At 38.9% G+C, this 24,135-nt stretch overlaps 1 protein-coding gene across 3 annotated transcripts in view; it reads right to left on the bottom strand.

The window, feature by feature from the left end:
* Window positions 1-18,934, bottom strand: part of MAN1A2 (mannosidase alpha class 1A member 2) — a 184,411-nt gene extending 165,477 nt beyond the window's left edge. For all 3 annotated transcript variants that reach the window (XM_088835621.1, XM_088835619.1, XM_055403804.2), the window contains exon 1: window positions 17,665-18,934. In XM_088835621.1, coding sequence (XP_088691747.1) covers window positions 17,665-17,966 — 302 coding nt within the window. In that variant the 5' untranslated portion in view covers window positions 17,967-18,934. The remainder of the gene's footprint in view (window positions 1-17,664) is intronic.
* Window positions 18,935-24,135: the final 5,201 nt, after the last annotated feature.

Below are 24,135 nucleotides of genomic sequence, written 5' to 3'. Positions count from 1 at the left end.
GCTGAAGGAATCAACCTTCCTGACTTCAGGGTATACTACAAAGCTACAGTCATGTAGACAATATTGTATTTTGACACAAAAACAGAAATATAGAGCAAAGGAACAAGATATAAAGCTCAGAGGTACACCCACATACCTATGGGCACCTTATCTGTGATAAAAGAGGCAAGAATACACAATGGAGCAAAGGCAGCCTCTCAAATGCAGTCCCCAATCTTTTTGGCACCTGGGACCAGTTCCATGGAAGACAATTTTTCCATGGACTGGGGCGGTGCAGGGGTGAGGGGGAAGGATGGTTCAGGTGGTAATGCAAAAAGCAATAGGGAGTCCCAGATGAAGCTGCACTTGCTCGCCAGCTCCTTACCTCCTGTTATGCAGCCAGGTTGGTTTCTATTATTTAAACAGTATGCTATGCTAGTTAAACAAATATACAGAAGGACATAGAGAAACCAGAAACAAAGATAATAATATGAAAAATTATTATCAATGAGATGGTTGGATGGCATCACTGACTCAATGGACATGAGTCTGAGCAAGCTCCAGGAGATAATGAAGGACAGGGAAGCCTGACGTGTTGCCGTCTATGGGGTCGCAAAGAGCTGGACACGACTGAGCAACTGAGCAACACCAACTACATAAAAATCCAAAAAGCAAAACATCATAAAGGAAAATATTATCAATTGCATTAAAACTTAAAACTTCTGTAAAACTGGAGTATAAAAACAAACGAAGCATAAAAATCAGACATCCATTGCAAGAATTTATCTTTAATGCATATAAGTAATGAAGAATTCATCTAGAATATATAAATAATTCCTACAAATGAATAAGAAAAAGAACAATCTTAAAGAAAAATTGGCCAAAAAAGTGAACAAGCAACTCAAAGACTAGGAAACTCAAGCAACCAATAAATATGTTTAAAAAAAATTCCATCTTACTAGTAATCAAGAAATAAAAACTAAAATTTGTATCAAATTGCTAAAGATTTCTAAAATTTAACAATGCCATGGTTTAAAAAGATGCAAGTGGGAGGTAAATTGGTACAAGCCCTTTAGAGACTAACTTAGCAGCAAAACATGCCGTCAATGATGCATATAATTTACAACTCAATAATTGTATTACTAAGCTTTTACCTTGGAGAAAAAAACACATGTACCCAAGTACACATGTACAAGAATGCTTTTGAAGTTAGAATATGGAATTAACAAACAAAAAAATCTATCAACAGGGGCATATATAAATAATCTGAGGCTTAATCATACAATAGAATATGTAAGTGAATAATTGAACCAGAGCCCAATATGATAATATATCTGATATGATAAATCATTTTTAAAATGTTGAATTAAAAAAAACTTGCTGAATGAGATATACAATGTTTAAGAGCATGCAGAATATAATTATATATTTTACAACTGTGTGTATATATATCACATATCAATACATATGGAGCATAAGTATAAAACTATGTACTGAAAAAGAGTATCAAACTCAGAATAGAGGTTTATCTCAGAAGGGTAATCTTCAGGTAAAACAGAAAAATGTTAAGATCTGAAATAGTGGATACAGTGACAACGTTAGCTATTAAAAGACTTTTATGTATGCTTATAACAAACAAACAAAAAAGAATGAGAGACCTTATACCTGATAGCAAAAAAGAATACATTTGAATCAGTTCTAATGAGGTGGATGAAACTGGAGCCTATTATACAGAGTGAAATAAGCCAGAAAGAAAAACACCAATACAGTATACTAACACATATATATGGAATTTAGAAAGATGGTAATGATAACCCTGTATACAAGACAACTAATCTTTGAATGTATAGGCATAAAGTTGTTTCTATTATTTATATTCTTAAAGTTTCCATGAGTAATTCCCATTTTGAGTATTGGTTATTTGCAAGATTTTTCTTGTTGATTATTGTTACCTGATGTTTCCCTTTTCAGAGAAGCTTTTTAAGGCAGCTTTGACTGTTGAGCCTCTCAATTTTATCTTTATTTTTATTGCATTAATACCTGGTATGTATTAGTCGCTTTCTTTTCTTTATGATTATTCTGTTTATTTTGCTAACTTCATAAACTGGCTGTATACTTGTATACTCATTGCTTTTCCTTTTTATGTAAAGTCTACTACATTTAAGGCCTCAGTGGATAACGTTTTCCATATCCTGTAGGTTTTAAGACTTTGTATTTTTGTTATCTTTCTGTAATGATGTTGTTTTTATTTTATTTATTTTGTTTTTTTATGATGTGTTTAAATGCCATGTACTCAGTGAGTGATATAAACACATTGTAAATTTCAGTTTTCTAATAAAAAATTTTATTAAAAAAAATACTATAAGACTTCAAATGGTGGTTACTCTGGGGAGTAATCAGAAAGATCCGTGGGAGTTTAAAGAAAAAAAGAACTCTGTATACTCTAGGATATATTATCTTTTATTATATTTTTAATTTTTTTTTTTTTAGTATTTGTTTATTTACTCATCGGGGTTGCTGGATCTTAATTGCAGCGCTCAGGATTTTTTAGTCGTAGCATCTGAACTCTTAATTGCAGCATGTGGGATCTATTATAGTTCCATGACCAGGGATCAAACCCTGGACCCCCACATTGGGAGCACAGAGTCCCAGCCACCGGATCACCAGGGAAATCCTTGGGATACATGATTTTTTATTTAACCAATTCTCTGAGGACAGACATTTGGATCATTCACCATATGTCCTGTTACAGTTTCCAGGGACATTCTCAAACATTTCTTTGTGCACTCATGTAAAGATTTACTAGGATAAGTTCTTAGAAGAATTTCTAAATCAAAGAATATGTACTTTAAATTGGCTGGTATTTATTAAATTAATTGATTACTTAATTGTTCATTACAAAAATTCTATTATTTTACACCTTCATCAACAGTGTAAGTACAAGTGGAGCCAGCTGCTCAATATACACTGCCCCAAGATATAAACAATCTTTTTATGTAGAAGGAAAAAAACCTAGCTCATGAAAAGATAAATGTTGATTAACAGTATCACAAAATAAAAAAATAATTCATATATATTATACACACCAAAAAGATACAAACTTTATATCAGATGCCACCTTACTGCAAAGTAATGGAAGAAGTCATGTGCATACATAAACATTTTAAATAAACTTATAAATATAACTCTATACAGCTATATATAAATAGTTTTAGATACCTGAAGACATATAATTGTGTGAGATCCCAATTTAGCACAATGATTGGCATACTTTTTTAGATGCCAGGGTCTGGTTTCTTATTGAAAAAAGCTTCAGAACACTCCACCTCACTTCCAAATAACCCAGTCCATGTGCCAGAAATGCATAAATTAATAACACAAATGTTTACTAGGAGAAAAAAGAAAGGAAGAAAGACAACAACTTATCTGAACTCTCAAAAAATACCAATGACCTAAATGCATACCTGAGCCTCATCTAGGTGAAAGAGTATCCTAAGATCCCTAGAATCTAACTCCAGAGATGATAATTTATGCTTGAAGACAATGTTAAGATTTGAATCTCAGGTTGAACATTTTCAGTAGTGTCCAACTAAAAGTTTATCTTCTATAATATTCTCCAATAACCCCAATACTTAGTATAATGCTTAGCGCATCCTAAATACTCAAAAAAACCCACTTACTGAATAAATGAATGTGTTATCACTATGGAGAGGCCAAGAGATCTGCACAAGTAATAGAGTTTGATATCATAAACATGGAAATGTCAAAAAGTAAAACAAAAAACGAGACACGCGTTGTTCTTTGCACCAGATTACATCATATCCTTTCTTTGTTAAAACTATATAACTTATCTTTAAAGTTCCTATTGATATGGAAGACTAAAGAACAGACACTTTCAATAGCATCTTTCCATGTTAAGATTAGGAAATTATTATCTCAAAGAAAATTGTGCACTGGGGTAATAAAAGCCCTACAGGGTCTGAGGCCTGAATTATTCAAGAACTCTTGTTTTCCACAGAATCTATCCTAAAGTTTTATATAACAAATTAAACTGTTATATAAAACTTTATATGTGACTGTTAAATGAGCTCAAAAATGACACCTGGAAATACTTTTGTTAATATACCTATTACCTTCAGGCTGGTGTAAAAAAATGTTCAGTAAGTTATACTTTTAAACTTATGAGAAATAATGCATAAAAACATCATTTCAGTCATTTACACTCTTTAAACTGGCACACATTTCATTATAAAAATAACTATAATATCTATAAATGAATTAGTCATTTATAAAATTATTTTTCAAACCTTAATTTTTATATATAGAAATGACACTAATTCCTACTTAGAATGCACTTTATTTTCAAAGTATTTGTCATGCCTTGAACTAAATTACTACACATTCTTCAGTCCCCACTTTATAAAATTACTGGTATTTCATATGCATGAGCTGGAAGGAATCTTTGAAGGTTCAATCAATTCCTTCATTTCATAAACAAGGCACAAAGAAGTTAAACAGCTCAAAGAAATGCATCCAATAAGTAAGGACAACACTGGAACTAAAGCCCCAATCTCTTAACACTGAGCCCAATGCCCTTTTAAATATACAATGATGTCTTCATTCTGGACTACATAAAATTCCAAGATAGATATTGGAATGAATGCCTTTGAAGGAGATTTTTCCTTTATAATAAATCCTAAAAGCCAATCTGTATATAAATCTCCATCCACACTTCATTTTAACTGTGTTCTAAAAGGAAAAAATTCCAGCAAAAATTTAATGGTAATCTAAATAAACCTTTCTGACAGAATATGCACAGTTATGAAAAATAAAACATCAAAATGATTTACCTAGCCAAGAATATACAGTCAGCCTAAACTATAATTTATATATTTTTCAAAACTTTCAAACCATAGTAAACATAACATTTGCCCAGTTAATCAATTAATGTTTACCATGTACTGTAGATTTCATATAAATGTTTAGCTTCTGTGATACCAACTTTCCAACACTGTCATGATCTAAATTTTAAAGTATCTATATCTGTAAAAATAAAGCTACTAATACCTAACTTACAGGTCTGATGTAAAGAATAAATGCTAAATATGTGAAAATATTCATCACATACTCTCTATTTTCTCTTTTTTTCCTAAAGAAGGAAAAATTCAATGTAAGGGCATACAAAACAACTTAGATACATGTGTATGGACAAGTATTTTCTAGAGAGGGCCAAAGTGAATAATGTGCAAGTTTTTTTTAATTATTTTTAACAAAGCTGCTGCTAAGTCACTTCAGTCGTGTCCGACTCTGTGCGACCCCATAGACGGCAGCCCACCAGGCTCCCCTATCCCTGGGATTCTCCAGGCAAGATCACTGGAGTGGGTTGCCATTTCCTTCTCCAATGTGTGAAAGTGAAAAGTGAAAGTGAAGTCGCTCAGTCATGTCTGACTTGTAGCGACCCCATGGACTGCAGCCTACCAGGCTCCTCCGTCCATGGGATTTTCTAGGCAAGAGTACTGGAGTGGCTTGCCATTGGGCCTTTATTAAAAACTGTCCTCACTTTAAGATACTATTCATCCTACTTTTGCATCTTATCTCTCAATATTGTCTTACATTATTTATATCTCCTTTTGCGGATTGTCACCTCACCATGGACATTGTATATTCAAGATACTTACTATTCTAGATGGCTTCAATGGGGAATTCTACCAAACATACGAAGAAGAACTTATACTGATCCTTCTCTACTTCTTGACTGAAGAGGAGGAAACACTCCCAAAGTCATTCTATGTGGCCACCACCATCACCTTGATACCAAAACCTGACAAAGCAACACCAAAGAAAAAAAAAAAAACTACAGGACAGTATCTTTGATGAATATAGATGCAAAAATTCTCAACAAAATATGAGCAAACCAAATTCAGTAAGATATAGAAAAGATCATACACCACGAACACAGTGGATTCATCCCAGGGTCATGAGGATGGTTCAAAATACACAAATCAAACAAAATACACAAATACACCACATCAATAAAAGAAAAGACAAAAATCACATGGTCATCTCAACAGATGCAGAAAAAGCATTTGTTAAATTCAACATCTATTTATGAATAAAAACTCTTACCAAAGTGAGTATAAAGAGAATGTATCTCAACATAATAAATGCTATTTACGACAAATCTGAATAGCATTTATTATGTTGAGATACATTCTCAACATATTTATGACAAATCTAGACCTCCCTGGTAGCTCAAATGGTAAAGAATCTCCTGTCAATGCAGGAGACCTGGGTCTGATCCCTTGGAGAAGGAAATGGCAACCCACTCCAGTATTCTTGTCTAAAGAATTCCATGGACAGACCATGGGGTCACAAAGAGTCAGACATGATCGAGCGACTAACACTTTCTTCTAAGACAAATCTACAGTTAACATAATATTCAATAGTGAAAAGCTGAAAGGCTTCCTGCTAAAATCCAGGATAAAACAAAGATGTCCACTTCTAGTATCAGAAGTCCTAGTCATAGCAATTAAACAATAAAAAGAAAGGTATCCAAATTGAAAGAGAACAGGTAAAATTGTCATTCTATGCAGATGAGATGATACTATATACAGAAAATCTTAAAGACTCAACAATAAAACTACTAGCACTAATAAATCTGGCTAGGGAACAGGATGCAACATTAATATATAGAAATCAGTTTTTTTATACTAACAATGAAATATCAGAAAGGAAAAGTAAAAACCAATACCTTTTAAAATTGTATCTCTATATATACATATACTCTTAGGAATAAGCCTGACCAAGCTGGAGAAAGATTTATATGCTGAGAACTATAAAACACTGATAAAAGACACTGAAGATGATTTTAAAAAATGGAAAAGTATCCCATGCTTTTGGACTGGAAGAATTAGTACTGTTAAAATGGCCATACTACCCAAAGCAATCTACAGATTTAATACTATCCCTATCAAATTATCCATGACTTTTTCATGGAACTAGAACAAATAATCCTAAAATCTATACAGAAGCATAAAAGACCCAGAATTGCCAAGGCAATACTGAGGAAAAAGAATAAAGCTGGAGGCAAAGTCTCCTAGACTTCCCACAAAACTACAAAACTATAACAATCAAAACAGTGTGGTACTGGAAATTTCCTGGCAGTCCAGTGATTAGGACTCAGTGCTTTTACTGCCGTGGTAGGGTTCAATCCCTGGTTGAGGAATTAAGATCCCACATGCCAGGTGGCGTGGCCAAAAAGGTGGGGAAAAAGCATGGTATTGGCACAAAAAACAGACATATGGATCAATGGAACAGAACAGAAAGCCCAGAAATAAACCCACACACCTCTCATCAATTAATTTTCAACAAAGGAGACAAGAAAATACAACAGAGAAGACAGTCTCTTCATGAAGCGATACTGGAAAAGATGTACAACTGCATGTAAATCAATGAAGTTTGAACACATCTTCACACCACACAAACTCAAAATGGCTTAAAGACTTCAACATAACACAAAACACCATAAAACTCCCATAAAGGGACAGAGGCAAAGCATTTTCTGACACAAATTGTACCAAAGTTTTCTTAAGTCAGTCTCCCAAGGCAATAGAAATAAAAGCAAAAATAAATGGGACCCAATCAAACTAACTTTTGCAGAGCAAAGGAACAGAAAATATTTGCATATGATGCAATGGACAAGGGCTTCAATCTCAAAATATACAAACAGCTTACGTAACTCAGGATCTAACAACCCAATCAAAAAATGGGTTGATGACCTAAACAGACATTTCTCCAAAAAACATACAGATACCAACAAACATGTGAAAAAATGCTCAGCATCACTAATTATTAGAGAAATGCAAACCAAAACTACAATGATGTACCACCTCACACTGGTCAGAATGGCCATCATTTAAAAATCTACAAATAACAAATGTTGGAAAGAGAAAAAAGGGAAACTTCCTACCCTATCAGTGGGTATGTAAACTGATGCAGCCATTATGAAGAACAGTATGGAGGTTCCTTAAAAAACTAAAATTAGAGCTGCCATATGATTCAGCAATCCCATTCCTAGGCATATATAAAACTCTTAACTTGAAAAGATACACACACCCCTATGTTCACAATACACCTTTTACAATAGCCAAACATGGAAACAACCTAAACTGTCCATCAAAAGATGAATGGGTAAAAAAGATGTGGTATATTTACATAGTGGAGTATTCAGTTCAGTTCAGTCGCTCAGTCGTGTCCGACTCTCCGCGACCCCATGAATCACAGCACGCCAGGCCTCCCTGACCATCACCAACTCCAGGAGTTCACTCAAACTCATGTCCATCGAGTCGGTGATGCCATCCAGCCATCTCATTCTCTGTCGCCCCCTTCTCCTCCAGCCCCCAACCTTTCCCAGCATCACAGTCTTTTCCAGTGAGTCAACTCGTCCCATGAGGTGGCCAAAGTACTGCAGTTTCAGCTTTAGCATCAGTCCTTCCAATGAACACCCAGGATTGATCTCCTTTAGAATGGACTGGTTGGATCTCCTTGCAGTACAGGAACTCTCAAGAGTCTTCTCCAATACCACAGTTCAAAAGCATCACTAAACCATAAAATACAGAGTGAAATAATGCCATTTGCAGCAACATGGATGGACCTAGAGATTATCATACCAAGTGAAGTAAGTCAGAAAGAGAAAGATATGATATCACTTATATGTGGAATCTAAAATATGACACAAATGAACTTATATATGAAACAGAAACAGACTCATAGACACAGTAAACAAACTTACTGTTACCAAAGGGGAAAGTGGGTGAGGAAGGGATAAATTAGAAGTTTGGGATTAGCAGATACAAACTACTATACATAAAACAGATAAACAAAATGGTCCTACTGTCTAGCACAGGGACCTATGTTCAATATACTGTAATAAACCATAATAGAAAAGAATATATATATATAAAAAACTGAATCACTTTGCTGTACATCAGAAACTAAACTAACACAACACTGTAAATCAACTACAATTCAATTTTTAAAATATATATATACTTTCATTAAGGGTCAAATGAACATTAAGCACTGGAGAGACAAAAGTAATTAAAAGACAATCATCTGTTCACAAGGAACCCATGTTCTGTTGGGAGCAACAAGCAAGCAAATGACTGTAAATATGCAATCACAGACAATATATGAGAAAGATAAAAATACATGGGAAAAAGACTATCTAAAGGCAGGAAAAGTAAAGGAATAAATTTGTCTGTGAAAGTGAAAGTCACTCATTCTTGGGTGTTAGCAATCTCATATGTTAATGGGTAAATTAATATTAACCAGAAAGCTATAGATCAGAGAGCACTACTACAAAATAATATTAAATGCAAAGTAATTCAAGCAGATTTATAATACTAAATAATGATGACAAAATCTAATCTCAGACTACACATTAACATTATAGATGCTACATAAGCTATATAAGTCTATGTAAACATTAATAATATGGAAGGAATATTCTGAGATTGTATGTTTGATCCATTAGTAAGAAAAATAAAAAATACTAATAAATAAGAGTAAATAAACATCTCATAACCCTAAAACACCTGTTATAAAACCCAAAAGAAATTTTGGAATGGTTATTATAGCTTAAAGCAAATAAACTATATTTGAACAAATTTCATTTCCTTAAAACATTTAACTTCATCTAATAAATAATGCTTACTTATTAACATTCAACTTCTGGGGCACTGAACAGCAAGCAATTTCTAGTACATGCTGACCAACATGAAAATCAGGACTTACACCTTGGCATTCTGCATTTTAATCATACCATACTAGTTCTTTATTCATTTCTGAGGAAAATGAAAAAATATTGATTTTATAACTGATTTTATAATGTAAAAGCAAAGTCACTGTCACTTTGCTTAGGATCAAAATTAGACTCTAAATAAGAGTATACAAATGTCATCTGGTAAGCAGCTCCAAAATACAGTCTCTTCCAAATTACTATTAATACTTATAAAAGATGCAGAAAAGAATAAAACTCAGGCTATCAAAGAAATAAGAGCCACCATGTCAGAATCTGGAAGAATTCTTCAGTAACTTATAACCATATCTTACTCATTAAGCAAAAAATGTCCAAACTACACTACCCCAACTGTAACTTATTTCAGCGACCAAATCATAAAATGGGATTGAAACCTTCATGTCGTCAGAGCACTGTTCAACTTGCTTTCCCCACAGTATCTTCCCAATTCTTTCCTTATTATCTAACTAGCTAGGCTATATCAGAGAACAACTCCTGGAGGATAGGGGAAGCAAAATGAAAAACCGTATTCTAGCTGGTAAGAGAACAAGAATCTCAGTAGCTGTCTATGATGTCAACTGTACCCAAAATTGTGAAATCTACTCTAGTGCTACAAGTTGAGAGGACTAAAGATATTAGAACAGAAGAAAAGAGACTGAAAGCTATATAAATTACTCTGTCCTCCAACTATGGAGCTCAAACAGGTATTCACTCAATATATAAGCAGATCCAAAAAGCATCAAAGACATCTACAGCACAAATTATTGATAAATGTCAGGTATAAACTGATCTTACCTTATTCACATCTGAGTAAAGGGAAGTGGGCCTTGGGAAGCATCACTACAAACAAAGCTAGCAGAGGTGATGGAATTCCAGCTGAGCTACTTCAAATCCTAAGAGATGATGCTGGATGCTGTTAAAGTGTTATATTCAATATGCCAGCAAATTTAGAAAATTCAGCCACTGGCCACAGGACTGGGAAAGGTCAGAATTCATTCCAATCCCAAAGAAAGGCACTGGTAAAGAATGTTCAAATTACCGCACAATTGCACTCATCTCACATGCCAGTAAAGTAATGCTCAAAATTATCCAAGCCAGGCTTCAATAGTGACATGAACCGTGAACTTCCAGATGTTCAAGCTGGATTTAGGAAAGACGAACCAGAGATCAAATTGCCAACATCCGTTGGATCACAGAAAAACCAAGAGAATTCCAGAAGAACATCTACTTCTGCTTCATTGACTATGCTAAAGCCTTTGACTGTGTGGATCACAACAAACTGTGGAAAATTCTGAAAGAGATGGGAACACCAGACCACCTGACCGGCCTCCTGAGAAACCTGTATGCAGCTCGAGAAGCAACAGTTAGAACAGGACATAGAACAATGGACTGGTTCCAAAGTGGGAAAAAGAATACATCGAGGCTATATATTGTCACCTTGCTTATTTAACTTATTTAACTTATACGCAGAGTACATCATGTGAAATGCCAGGCTGGATAAAGCAGAAGCTGGAATTAAGATTGCCGAGAGAAATATCAATAACCTTAGATATGCAGATATGACACACTTATGACAGAGAGTGAAGAGGAACTAAAGAGCCTCTTGATCAAAGTGAAAGAGGAGAGTAAAAAAGCTGGCTTATAACTCAACAATTAAAAAATGAAGATCATGGCAGCCAGTCCCATCATTTCACGGCAAATACATGGGGAAACAATGCAAACAGTGACAGACTATTTTCTTGGGCTCCAAAAATCACTGCAGATGGTGACTGCAGCCATGAAATTAAAAGATGCTTGCTCCTTGAAAGAAAAGCTATGTCAAACCTAGACAGCATATTAAAAAGCAGAAACATTACTTTGCCAACAAAGGTCCAAAGTCAAAGGTTTTCCAGTAATCACGTATGGATGTGAGAGATGGACCATAAAGAAGGTGAACACCGAAGAATTGCTGCTTTTGAACTGCAGTGTTGGAGAAGATTCTTGAGAGTCCCTTGGACTGCAAGGAGATCCAACCAGTCAATCCTATAGAAAATCAGTCCTGAACATTCACTGGAAGGACTGACGCTGAAGCTCCAATACTTTGGCCATCTGATGTGAAGAGCCGACTCATTAGAGAAGACCCTAATGCTGGGAAAGATTGAAGGCAGAAGGAGAAAAGATAGTTGGATGGCATCACCGACTCAATGGACGTGTCTGAGCAAGCTCGGGGATTTGGTGATGGACAGGGAAGCCTAGCAATGCTGCTGTCCACGGGGTCGCAAAGAGTCAGACACGACTGAGTGAATGAACAACAGCCAAAAAAAAAAAGGGAAGTAGAAAAAATAACCACAAGACAACTGGGGAAATATACTACAAGTGAAAACCCAGAAGACTTAACAGGATAAAACAAATGTGCAACCTCTCTAAAACAGAAGCAGTAAGCCCTAAATAAAGAACAGGATGCAGGGAGAGGAGGCTTGGGACATGAGATGAGTGAAGGTAATAAGAAAGCTAAACTCATAATGGTGAGATACAAAATCTCTACTCCTGAAACAGAAAAGTAAATCAAGTCAAAAATACAACATAATATGAAAAACTTGAGAACTCTCACTACAGCATGCTACAATCTGGACTAGCCATATGTCACATTCAAAGGCCACATGACACTAGTGACTATGATATTGTCCAACACAGGTTTAAAGTGATTCTGTCTAGTACAATGTCACACAGCTAGTTAGTAAAACCAAGATGCAATTTTAAGTCCTTCTGACTCCAGATCTTGTGTTCTTTCCTTTTGAGCAAACTATCAGAAGTTAACATACACCCAACCCCAAGAATTCAATTTATACTTGCAAAACTTTGACTGGAGGATGAAATTTATTGGTAGTTCAAATAAATATTTCAAAAAACAAAAACACAAAGCCCATTTATATAATGCCAACATATAAAATAAATGTCAGTGTCAAAAGTGAAAATTAATAAGCAAAATTCTTATTAGATAGGCCTGTTACGTACACAAATTATGACCATGATACTTTATGTGTATCAGTGTATGTTTATAATATTTCATCTATACTATAACCACTAGCTAAATGTTTTGGTTACTTTAAAATCACAGATGCTAAACATGACTAAAATCACATGCTAAACATGTATCATGAACATCAAATGATACATTCTATGTCATTATCATCTGGAAAGTATATATTGTTTGAAAACCCTGTATTATTTATGAACCACTTAATGGGAGGGAACATATAGGTTTTCTCAGGAAAACACTTTACTATAAATTCATGTAATATCAATTATATAAAGTATTAGTTAAACATAGTGTATATTTCTTAGCAATCCATAACCTTGTCACTTAGAAAGTTATCCGAGATTACCTCCTCCTCCTCCTTTAGACTCCATATTCAACCAACCACCAATTTCCATGCAACTTCACAGTTTGAATGTCTCTTGAATCAAGTACTTTTCTCCACTAATTTCTCTCCTCACAACTGTGTCACAACTGTGGTCTAAGCCAATATTCTCTGTGACCTATGCTCTAACTGATTTCACTATATTTCCTCCTGTTCCCCTCCAACCCAGTGTTTACACTGTAACCAAAGTGATTGTTTATATTTTTTAAATACTTAATGATTATGACATTCCCTTGCTTCAAAGAAAACTCTTCAAAGACTTCCCACAGTACTTAGGATCAAAATACTTGACTAAAAACTCTACAGAATTCTGCCTAGGGATTCCGAACTCAACAACAACCAGGTTAAATATTGATTCATTAAATTTACTTATCTGGCAACTTAACTGAGTGGCACAAAATGAGGAGCCAATGCCCCTCTAGAGGGAGTAGCAAGCAGCTCCCTGGATCCAGCTGAGCATTGCCATCTGAAAATACAGACTTGGATGTTGCTATATCCTCTACTTTTTCAAGAGAAATTCGAAATCCAGACTTTGTGTGAAATTTCCCTGATATGTCAAAGCTGGCAACTCATTCAAACTTTTCAAACAATACGGAAGCCAAATATGACTCCTCACGTAGTCTCTTCACCTAGCCCCACACCACTAATCTCTATATGAGCCACACTAGCCACACCAAGTATTTCTCAGATCCTCAACAATGCTGAAACCAACCACGATCCTGCACAGCCCTCCAGGGCACAAAACCCTTTTCTGTGTCCCATTCCTTGTTTGTAGGAAAAAGGCTTTCCACCTCCAAGACCTTTTGTAAGTCCACAGGGCAGATTCAGTTACTAACCAGGCAAGTGAGGGAACAGCAGAAAGACACAACACAGCAGTGATCCTCCTCAGGGAGGTGCATAACAATATGATGCATACCTCCCAGTTCTGACAGGAACTAGGGCCTCCATCCAGGTGGAAGACAGTATCTTCAGGCTGAACACAAGCATGTTCTGGCTCCAACCCTAACTGGTTGGAATCAGAAGGCTGATGACTGAGATTCCTAGAACACCACCCTGTTACCTCACCACCAACAGATTAAGAGGAAGTCACACACCCTGCAGCCCTCTCCCGAGAACTTTTGCCTATAAAAACTCTTCCCTGAAAATTACCAGGCAGTTTGAGTCTTTGGAGCATGAGTTGTCCTATTCTCTTTGCTGGACCCTTGCAGTAAACTTGTTTGTTGGGCCTCATTGTGCATCAGGCACATGAACTTGGGTTTGACAGTAATACTACATAGGGCTCTCACACATGTCATATTCTCTGCTTTGATCTTTTCCCCCCCCAACTACCTGACTTAGCAATCTCCTACTTGTAAGCTTCTGAGCAGTTGTTTCCTCAAAGTCATACCTCCTCCCACTGCCTGTCCCCCACTCCACAGGCTAACTCACATCATTATGTGCTCTGACAACACTGAATTTTTCTCGTAACACTCATCACACCCAAAAAGTAAACTTGTTCATTTAATGTCTATCATCCCTTCCCACTCCTCCCCCTAGGTAGGAAGTGCCATAAAGCAGGGCCTAATACACAGCAGGCATGCAATACACATTTATTGCTAAATAATTTGATGATAAAATATTCCATTAGATAATAAGGTTCTGGTGCACTTTTAAAAATTAACCTGCACCCAACTTTTCAGAAACATGTACAATGTTTAAAGGTACATGTAAGTAGACTCAAAATTAAAATACTCAAGATATATTAATAATAATTGCTAATATTTACTGAGCATTTACTAAATGCTAGGAACTACACGAGCACTTTGCATGCACTGTATCTTGTTCAATATAAAAATCTGTAATCCAGAGGAAGCAACGAAGGCACTGAGTTTGAAAATCTGTTCCAAATCATGTACCTAATCAATGACAAAGTACGGTATGAATCCATGCAGTCTGACTCCAGAGCTTAAGCACCTAACTACTACACTAAACTAAGTAATTAAGAAAAGCCAATTCAAAAAGTATCCGTTAAATACTGTGAATAAGAAATAATGGCCAAGATTTATTTTTCATTACTTCTTCATTAAAGTAAGGCTCCTCATCCCTCTATCCTGCACTCTTCTCCACACACACAAAATTAAGATAAATCATCATTTGTATTTTCTCAACTAAGAAAGACCACATCCAAAATAGGCATGAACTTAGTACCAAATGTATCTGTTAAAATGCCATCTTCCTGAATTACTTTTAAATATGTTAATGTTAATTCAGAAAGACGGCATTTTAACAGGCAGAGGATGAGACGGTTGGATGGCATCACCGACTCAATGGACATGAGTTTGAGCAAACTGTGGGAGACAGTGAAGGACAGAAAAGCCTGGTGCTGTAGTTCATGGGGTGGCAAAGAGTCGTACACAACCAAGTCACTGAACAACAATGTTAATGTTTATACATTAATGTTTCATATTTTACATTGAAATCTGATTATTTCAATGATATATTATTTGGAATGCATTTTGTTGCTCAAATTAGAAAAATTACTTATAACTATAAACTGTTTTCAGATATGGTAACAATCAATATAAAAATAAACTGATTTACCACATAAAATATGCTCAGAGATAATAAAGGGATCCCTCAAGACCTGAACTCTATTCCAACTAGTGCTTTCCAAAACTCAAGAACCAAACAGATTTGAATAAGTGTCTCACATAAATGATTTGTTGTCCAGACTCTTACTACCCAAAACCTAATATATGGCTTACTTGCCATACCTTGTTAAGAGAATTCAACAACCAGTCTCTCACTCCAAACTCAGAAATCCAACAGTTTTGTACAGCAAAACAAAAAGCATATGTATTCAAGGGCTATATATATTTAAGAGTTCTTGTTTTAAGAGATTTAAATAGGTTTTTAAAATGTGGAAAAAATGCACATATTGCACATATATGTATTTTCATTCAAATTTGAAATTTAAACTCCACTTATCAGAATTTTTCTATGTGAACATTTTTAAACTAGAATGTGCCACATTTCTTAACCTTTAAATCAATTTAAAATATAAAGGAAACTGTTAAGTATATGACAAATAACTATAAGAGAGTTAAATAATGTTAATTTGTGGCTTCAAAGAACTCTGAAGTCAGTTTGGGCATCTTTAAAAAAAAAAATACTTATCATTATAAATACCGTGGGAAATAAGATTTTCAAGGAAGCAGTACTTTCAGTGTTAATTTTTCAGCAACGTATTTCACAGATCACATCAGATTTTTCTCAAAGTCAAAAACAACAAAGGAGAAAATAAAAGAAACAAATGAAAAGAGTACAAAAGTTGAAGATAATGGCAAAAATTTCAAATTAAGTTGGTTACAGACGAATAGTATGAAACAATTTTAGAAGTAACTACTCCATAAGGTTCAGCCAAAAGTCAAAGAAACAGCAAGCAAAGAACCAGACTGAGGAAAAGGAAAAATCAGCTCTCATTACAAAAGTCCATTTTCCCAAAGTATTTAACTTCGGATAACATTTGAACACAAGGTTTTTCAAAAACTTTGTGCTTGAGGAAAAGTTAAAACTAACATCAGTTGCGAACAGAATATAAGCCTTTTTTTTTTAAAACATACTCATAAATTAAGAAATGGAGCAAAAGGGGGAAAGATGGAGCAGGGGGAAAAAGAACAAAACAAAACTGTAGGTTTGAAGAAAGCAAACTACTTTCCCAGATTCTTCTTTTGATATAATAAAAGATTTAAAGACAGCTAGAGCTCCCATTTTATCCTAATTTGGATACATTCTCCCAAGAGCTCACTTCAGATTTAGTGACTGGAAAGAATGTGAACCCTTTAATTAAGCAAATTTCATGAGTTACTTGACACACACTACGTTCCACGTGGAAAAAATAAAAAAAGGTCAGAACAAAATTATATTTTAAAACATAACCAAATCTTGTCTACGAGACTCACAAAGTGAGTGACTTAAGATTCAGTGAGATCTTTATTAACTGATTGCACACAGAGCACCAAAATACATCTACTGTGCCTGTGCTTGTCCTACTAAAATGCTTAAGCTTCACTACTGAGGTTAACTACCTGCCAGAGAACGAGGGCCTTTTGAGAGACAACAAATCCATAGATGTCAGGATTCCATGGATCTGTTTCACAGGGTGGCACAATGACACAAAGCAACACCTTAATAAATGAAGGCACGGCCTATTTTACTAGTTCTTCAGGTTAAGTTTTCACCCCTCCACTCCCAACTGTTCACATCAGATCCAACACCCCTTAACACAAATGTTCCTCCTACATAAAAGGAAGGAGCTGGACGTTGGAAGGGGCTCTGGAGCCCTTCCAGTTTGTGGTTCTCTATTTAACTAGTTGTGAAATCACAATACAGCTCTCACAACTCAGGGAAAGTTACATTTTACTGCCAAAAAATAACAGATCTGATCAATAAACCGTACCTCGTTCTGCCAAACGTTTAATACCAGAACTTCTGAAATAAACAAACCTGTGTCTATGCTCATCTGGTCCATGGATCAGGAAGATTCCAGGGTGTTTCGCCCCTTTGCCGGCATCTACGTGAGGAATTAACACATCTTCCAAACCCAGATCAAAGCGTTTGTGTTTTGAAGAGTCTGGAAGAAAGAAGAATGCCCCAAAACACAGGGTGATGAAGGCACTTAGAATAAGGAGCAGGATAAACTTCTCAGAAAGTCTCAAGGTAGCCCTGTGATGCGGGAAGGAAGGCGGCCCCAGGTTCAGAGGTGGTATCCTTCGTCCAGAGAGGGGTAGCAGCGCTGGGGTAGTCATCGTTTAAGCTCTTCGGCAAAATATTTTATAAAGTTCTCATCTTATATCAAACGTACGATACATTGAACAGTCTTCGGAATCTTGGCAAAAATGGGGAAATTCAATTTTTCTCCTCTTAAAGGACTGTTGTGCTTTTCAATAGGGCACCTCTTTCACGCTCATTCAATTACATGCAGAAACGCGTGTGGCCCCAAAACGATCACCAGTTTAAGTCCTGTGCTATTTTCTTTTGCCATCTGGCTTTCGGTACCTAACCCGGTGATTACAAGTCTCCTCTTCATTCCCAAGGGTAGATCAGGCAAGCAACACCGCAGAAAGGATGCAAGGTGGGCTCTTCCATTCCTGCACTTCAGGGAGATGCTCCAACGTGGTCTCCCGCCCCCAAAGGGGAGACTGACGTGACCCGAGAGTTGTGGAAGGTTCACTTGGGCTCCTCTGACGCTTCGATTGGAGAACGTCTTTAATCTCCGTGGTGGAAAAACAAGGGGCTCTTCGGAAGTCTGCCAACCGAGAGCAGGGGTCTCCCGCCTCAGCGCGAAGCGAAAAGAGCGGCGCTGGGTGAAAAGCAGGAAGGAGGGCTCCTACGCCCGCGCCTCCCGACCCCGTCCCCCGGCTCCGAGGGCAGGCGACACTCCGACGCTGCCCCCTCGACAGTCGGCGCGAAGGGCATTCGCGTCCAAAATACCTGCGCCCTCCCAGCCGCGGCCGCCGCTGCTGCCGCTCGGGTCTGTCAGAGAGCGGAACTTCCTCCTCCGCGGCCTCCGAGAAGCCCCGGCGCGTGCTGGGGGAGGGGAGGTGCGTCGACCGCCCCCGCCCGGCTCCTCCTCCTCCTCCTCTCGGCGGCCGGTTAAGTTAACCCCGGCGCCGACTCCCCGAGGGAGGCCGCCGCTGACCCCGCCGCGCCCGGGCCCGGCGACCGAGCCTCGGCAGACCGGCGGCGTAAGACGCAGCCGAGCGGCGGCCCTCGGGTCCGAGAGCCCGGGGCAGGCGCCTGCTCATTCCTCCCTCAGCACGGCGGCCGCCCCGGGCGCGCGGGAGCAGCCGCGCCTCAGGCGGGCAGAGGCCAGTTCCGTCGCCTTCCTCCCCGACCGCCAGCCGCCGTGGGGGCCTCCGCCGCGCAGCCTCGGGTCGTTCGCAGCTGCCCTCTCCGGCGGTGGCGGCGGCTGCGGGAGAGGCAGCGCGTCCACGCGGTGCGGGGCTGCGGCCCGGTCCTCGCCCTGTGGCACGCTAGGCCCCAAGGGCGCGGAGCAACCGGGGGCCTTCACCGTTGACCACACGCCGGATAGGAGCCGGCGTGCGGGGGTGGGGCGGATGGCGCGGGCCGGCCTTCGGCCCGGACTCGCGAGTGGGCGTCCCCCGGCGGCGGAGTGCGAGGTGCGCGCGCACGCTCCCGGCCCCGCCCCGCCCGGCCGCGCTCCGGCCTCGCGCCGCTGCGGGCTCCAGCGCCGCCCTCCCGCCAGCCGCCGGCGCGCCCCCGGGAGGCGTCCTGCCGCCGCCGTCTGGGCGCTTGGTGGGAGACGGCCTCCCGTCCGCACTTCAGTGATAGCTTCAGCCCGTGCCGGGCTTTGCCATCGTCACTCGTGGGACTGACCTAGCGTTTCGGGCGGGGGTGGCTTCAGATTTATAGGACCATTACTGACAGTGTTCAGGTCACCAAGGCTTCGCTGCAGTCAAGTTACTGGGACTCAAAGGATCTGATGGCCAAGGTTAACGTTTAATCTTGCTCTGTGGAAATCAGGTCTTCAGTTGTGGACCGTTGATCCCTTAGGGTTCAAAGGCTGGGTCTCCAACTTCTTTGCAGCCCCTATGCACGTCGTTGGGCACCCGAGGCTCGAGTCATCTCTGTTGAGCATCAACCAAGTGCCTGGCTCTGTGTTTAAAATGGCGACCTTTCGTTTAGGTGTCCTGGTTGAGGAGTCTCCAGCAGCAGTCCATGTGACCCCACAGGACAGCAGCCTCGTTGTCGTTCAGTTTCTGGAAGACATTCTTCCATCATCTTCACACTCCTCACCACCACCGCTCCTGCAAAAGAGATAATAAGTATGAACGAGGAGGTGCTAGAACCCCAAAAGACAACAATATTGTTTAAATTAAGCCTGAAAAGCAACCTGAGTTGATTTCTGTTATCCATTTTGTTAAGAACCATGTTGTGATTGGTGATGGTGGTATAGCCGCCAAGTCTTGTCCGACTTGCGACCCCGTGGGTTGTAGCCTGTCAGGCTTCTCTGTACATGAGATTCTCCAGGCAAGAATACTGGAGTGGGTTGCCATTTCCTTCTCCACGGGGGTCTTCCCGACCCAGGAATTGAACCCGGGTCACCTGCATTGCAGGCAGATTATTTACCAACTGAGCTATGAGGGAACCCCCCATGTTGTAATTAAGAACAAAACATTCCTATGATACACAATTACACTTACTTCCAACTTTGAGATTGTATTTTATATTAAGATGTCATTCCCTGTACACATCCTTAGTGATAACTGGGAATTGGAAAGGAGTCCCTTAAGTGGCAGGGACAAAAGGTCAGCCTTAGCTAAAAATCAAACAAAAAATCCTCATTCATTGGCACAATTCAAAGTACATTCCAGTCTGCACTTTTTCCAGAAGTTCTGCATATCTAACTACCTACCATATGACAAAAGAAGTCATTGTCATTGATTCACCAAATCAAACAAAGACAAAAAAATGTTATGTGCCACCTCTCACCCATTCAGGCTGGCAGCCCAATCCAAAGTGAGATTTGTGTTGGACACTTGCGAAAAGTAGATGTAAGAAATTCCCTGCCTTCCCAATGTGTCTTTATAAAGTGTGCCAATTTTATGAATAAGTTTCTAATGCTAAGCCTCTCTGTAAGCCAAAGGAAAAGAAACACTTGGGTTTCCAACTGTTGAGGTCATTACTTTCCATGGAAAGATCAGGGGAAATAAATTTGATTTCTAAATGAAATAGCAAATTATATAAACCTTGAAGGATAAATATTATCTAGATCGACACCAAATTGGTAACCACAGACATATCAATCATGAAACCAACTTTAACCCAGTAGACAAGTATGACTCATAGCTAGTGGAGAAGACTTATCCGTGTCCCTCTCTCTTGCCCTTGCCTGTTTTGCAAAATTCACTTTTCCTTCAGGACAGTAAAAATATCATTACTTAAGTTAGAGGTTATTGCAAATGCAGTCTGCAATTCTAAGGCCATTGATGATGCTGTTGATTATCTTACTGTAATCCTACACAAGCATCCAAAAGTGTGTGTGTGTTCATTCTAGAGACTAGTCCCTGAAATGATTTTTAAAAGAATCAGTATTGTTTTGTTTTGTTGATCTTTAAAAGCAAGTCAAAAATATATTCATAAATGGTGACTACAAGTATATAAAATTATGTGTATAAAAAATGTAAAGGCAATATTTGAAAAAGACTATAGCTGTTGTATTAAGATGGTATTATATATGGTTTTCCCACATGTGCTCTGTGTTACTTTTATAATCAAATAAAAATTTTTAAATACACTGATATTTGAAAAAGTTAAGTTTTTTCCGTGGTCATGTATGGATGTGAGAGTTGGACTGTAAAGAAAGCTGATCGCTGAAGAATTGATGCTTTTGAACTGTGGTGCTGGAGAAGACTCTTGAGAGTCCCTTGGTCTGCAAGGAGATCCAACCAGTCCATTCTAAAGGAGATCAATCCTGGGTGTTCATTGGAAGGACTTATGCTAAAGCTGAAACTGCAATACTTTGGCCACTTCATGCAACGAGTTGACTCACTGGAAAAGACTCTGATGCTGGGAGGGATTGGGAGTAGGAGGAGATGGGGACGACAGAGAATGAGATGGCTGGATGGCATCACCGACTCGATGGACATGAGTTTGAGTGAACTCCGGGAGTTGGTGATGGACAGGGAGGCCTGGTGTGCTGTGGTTCATGGGGTCGCAAAGAGTCGGACACAACTGAGCGACTGAACTGAACTGAACTGAAGGTCAAATTTCAAATAAGTGGACACAATTGTATCAAGATGAATACACATCTGAGGGCAATCAACAATTTCCTAGGTGGCATTTCCCTATAGCTCAGATGGTAAAGAATCTGCTTACAATGCAGGAGACCCAGGTTCAATCCTTGGGTCAGGAAGATCCCCTGGAGAAAGAAAGAAAGTGAAGTCGCTCAGTTGTGTCCGACTCTCTATAGCCTACCAGGTTCCTCCATCCATGGGATTTTCCAGACAAGAATACTGGAGTGGGTTGCCATTTCCTTCTCCAGGAGATCTTCCCGACCCAGGGATTGAACCCGGGTCTCCCACTTTGTAGGCAGACGCTTTACCGTCTGACCCACCAGGGAATCTCTGGAGATGGGCGCCCGCTCCAGTATGCTTGCCTGGGAAATCCCATGGACAGAGGAACCTGTCAGGCTACAGTTCATGGGGTCGAAAAGAGTCAGACATGACTGAGCACTCACCCAGACATAGACAAGATTCCGAAATGGCAGATTAATTTCCCTTTTATAAATACATATAAATATTTTAGGAAATAGGAATTATTAAGTTCATAATAAAACAAAATTTATCCCGATGGTTCAGATTTATAGGACCATTCAGTTCAGTTCAGTTCAGTCGCTCAGTCGTGTCCGACTCTCCACGACCCCATGAATCACAGCATGCCAGGCCTCCCTGTCCATCACCAACTCCCGGAGTACACTCAAATTCATGTCCACAGAGTCGGTGATGCCATCCAGCCATCTCATTCTCTGTCATCCCCTTCTCCTCCCGCCCCCAACCTTTCCCAGCATCACAGTCTTTTCCAGTGAGTCAACTCGTCGCATGAAGTGGCCAAAGTATTGCAGTTTCAGCTTTAGCATCAGTCCCTCCAATGAACATGCAGGATTGATCTCCTTTAGAATGGACTGGTTGGTTCTCCTTGCAGTATAAGGGACTCTCAAGAGTCTTCTCCAACACCACAGTTCAAAAGCATCGATTCTTCGGCGATCAGCCCTCTTCACAGTCCAACTCTCACATCCATACATGACCACGGGAAAAACCATTGCCTTGACTAGACGGACCTTGGTTGGCAAAGTAATGTCTCTGCTTTTTAATATGCTATCTAGGTTGGTCATAACTTTCCTTCCAAGGAGCAAGCGTCTTTTAATTTCATGGCTGCAATCAGCATCTGCAGTGAATAGGACCATTACTGACATCCATTTATGTATTGCAGTGTAACAGCTATTTGTTCAATCATACCTTTTCCATTATTGAAACAATTTAACATCTATTAACACATACATCTATTAGCACACATACATACACCATCTAGCTCTGTTTTCAGTGAAACTGAAGTCATAGAGAGAAAAAATATAGCTGGAATGCAAAAAGAGGCTTTGGATTTACTTATATAACCTGTTTCTTCTTAGTTTCAACTGGTTCCCAAGGAAGATGTTATAGGAGAAATTATAACATCACCATTAAATGTGTAGAAAAATTACCAAGTTTTGGCCAGCTCTTTCCACTCTTACATTCTTCTGTAAAGTTTTTTTCCTAGAGGTCAAGGATAAGCTGAAGTTCAAGGTTATGAAACTCTCAAGTTAGCTCTCTGTAACTAAAAGATAAAGGATCCTTTAACTAAAGGCGGATCCTTTACCACTGAGCCAGCAAGGAAGCCCCTAACCCATGAGCCCTTGAGGCTTTAGTTTGTCAGGTAATTGTCAATGCTCACCTATCTCCCCACACCAGATTGTGTGCTCATTGAGACAGTGATTCCAATTTATTTCTCGAAACCTTTAGCACCTAGTAGAGGCTATATCACATGGTAGTCCTTCAACAAATGTGTCTTTCATAAGCAAATGTGAATCAAGTATTTTGGCTCAGACAGACAGGTGAAGTTTTCTGGACTCTCCTGACTTGTTGATATCCTTTACCTTTATCAAGGTAAAGGATCAGGTTAGGGGCTTCCTTGCTGGCTCAGTGGTAAAGGATCCGCCTGCCAATACAGGAGACGCAGATTGGATTCCATACCTGGGTTGGGAAGATCCCCTGGAGAAGGAAATGTCAACCCACTCCCATTCTTGCCTGGGAAATCCCTTAGACAAAAGAGCCTGGTGGGTTACAGTCCATGGGGTCGCAGATGAGTTGGGCACAACTTGGTGACTAAACAAGTCAGGAGAGTCCAAAAAACTTCACC

This window comes from Moschus berezovskii, chromosome 4, assembly GCF_049115385.1.
Source record: "Moschus berezovskii isolate FMDL1 chromosome 4, NW_MosBer_1.0, whole genome shotgun sequence".
Classification (NCBI taxonomy): Eukaryota; Metazoa; Chordata; class Mammalia; order Artiodactyla; family Moschidae; genus Moschus; species Moschus berezovskii.
Note: the sequence above shows the minus strand (reverse complement) of the source record. Positions and strands in the feature narration are given on the sequence as shown.